Source organism: Rhinopithecus bieti, unplaced genomic scaffold, assembly GCF_001698545.2.
Source record: "Rhinopithecus bieti isolate Rb0 unplaced genomic scaffold, ASM169854v2 scaffold_59066, whole genome shotgun sequence".
Classification (NCBI taxonomy): Eukaryota; Metazoa; Chordata; class Mammalia; order Primates; family Cercopithecidae; genus Rhinopithecus; species Rhinopithecus bieti.
In genome coordinates, this window is record NW_016865612.1 from 1 (window position 1) to 1,648 (window position 1,648).

At 58.1% G+C, this 1,648-nt stretch overlaps 1 protein-coding gene across 1 annotated transcript; it reads left to right on the top strand.

Moving 5' to 3' along the window:
• Positions 1–6: 6 nt before the first annotated feature.
• Positions 7–1,642, top strand: LOC108525484 (aconitate hydratase, mitochondrial; the record flags this gene model as incomplete). The annotated part of the gene is made up of 1 exon (XM_017866446.1): positions 7–1,642. A coding segment is annotated over exon 1 (1,551 nt), but the record flags the coding sequence as incomplete, so codon positions are not given.
• Between the last annotated feature and the right edge of the window lie 6 nt (positions 1,643–1,648).

The window sequence follows — 1,648 nt, forward strand, 5'->3', positions numbered from 1 at the left end:
TTCTTCTGATTGGCACTGACTCCCACACCCCAATGGTGGCGGCCTGGGGGGCATCTGCATTGGAGTTGGGGGTGCCGATGCTGTGGATGTCATGGCTGGGATCCCCTGGGAGCTGAAGTGTCCCAAGGTGATTGGCGTGAAGCTGACAGGCTCCCTCTCTGGTTGGACCTCACCCAAAGATGTGATCCTGAAGGTGGCAGGCATCCTCACGGTGAAAGGTGGCACAGGTGCCATCGTGGAATACCACGGGCCTGGTGTAGACTCCATCTCCTGCACTGGCATGGCGACAATCTGCAACATGGGCGCAGAAATTGGGGCCACCACTTCCGTGTTCCCTTACAACCAGCGGATGAAGAAGTACCTGAGCAAGACCGGCCGAGCAGACATTGCCAATCTAGCTGATGAATTCAAGGATCACCTGGTGCCTGACCCTGGCTGCCATTATGACCAACTAATTGAAGTTAACCTCAGTGAGCTGAAGCCACACATCAATGGGCCCTTCACCCCTGACCTGGCTCACCCTGTGGCAGAAGTGGGCAAGGTGGCAGAGAAGGAAGGATGGCCTCTGGACATCCGAGTGGGTCTAATTGGTAGCTGCACCAATTCAAGCTATGAAGATATGGGACGCTCAGCAGCTGTGGCCAAGCAGGCACTGGCCCATGGCCTCAAGTGCAAGTCCCAGTTCACCATCACTCCAGGTTCCGAGCAGATCCGCGCCACCATTGAGCGGGACGGCTATGCACAGATCTTGAGGGATCTGGGCGGCATTGTCCTGGCCAATGCTTGTGGCCCCTGCATTGGCCAGTGGGACAGGAAGGACATCAAGAAGGGGGAGAAGAACACAATCGTCACCTCCTACAACAGGAACTTCACGGGTCGCAACGACGCGAACCCCGAGACCCATGCCTTCGTCACGTCCCCAGAGATTGTCACAGCCCTGGCCATTGCGGGAACCCTCAAGTTCAACCCCGAGACCGACTACCTGACGGGCACGGATGGCAAGAAGTTCAAGCTGGAGGCTCCGGATGCAGATGAGCTTCCCAAAGCGGAGTTTGACCCAGGGCAGGACACCTACCAGCACCCCCCCAAGGACAGCAGCGGGCAGCACGTGGACGTGAGCCCCACCAGCCAGCGCCTGCAGCTCCTGGAGCCTTTTGACAAGTGGGATGGCAAGGACCTGGAGGACCTGCAGATCCTCATCAAGGTCAAAGGGAAGTGTACCACTGACCACATCTCGGCTGCTGGCCCCTGGCTCAAGTTCCGTGGGCACTTGGACAATATCTCCAACAACCTGCTCATTGGTGCCATCAACATTGAAAATGGCAAGGCCAACTCCGTGCGCAATGCCGTCACTCAGGAGTTTGGCCCCGTCCCTGACACTGCCCGCTACTACAAGAAACATGGCATCAGGTGGGTGGTGATCGGAGACGAGAACTACGGCGAGGGCTCGAGCCGGGAGCATGCAGCTCTGGAGCCTCGCCACCTTGGGGCCCGGGCCATCATCACCAAGAGCTTTGCCAGGATCCACGAGACCAACCTGAAGAAACAGGGCCTGCTGCCCCTGACCTTCGCTGACCCAGCCGACTACAACAAGATTCACCCTGTGGACAAGCTGACCATTCAAGGCCTAAAGGACTTCACCCCTGGC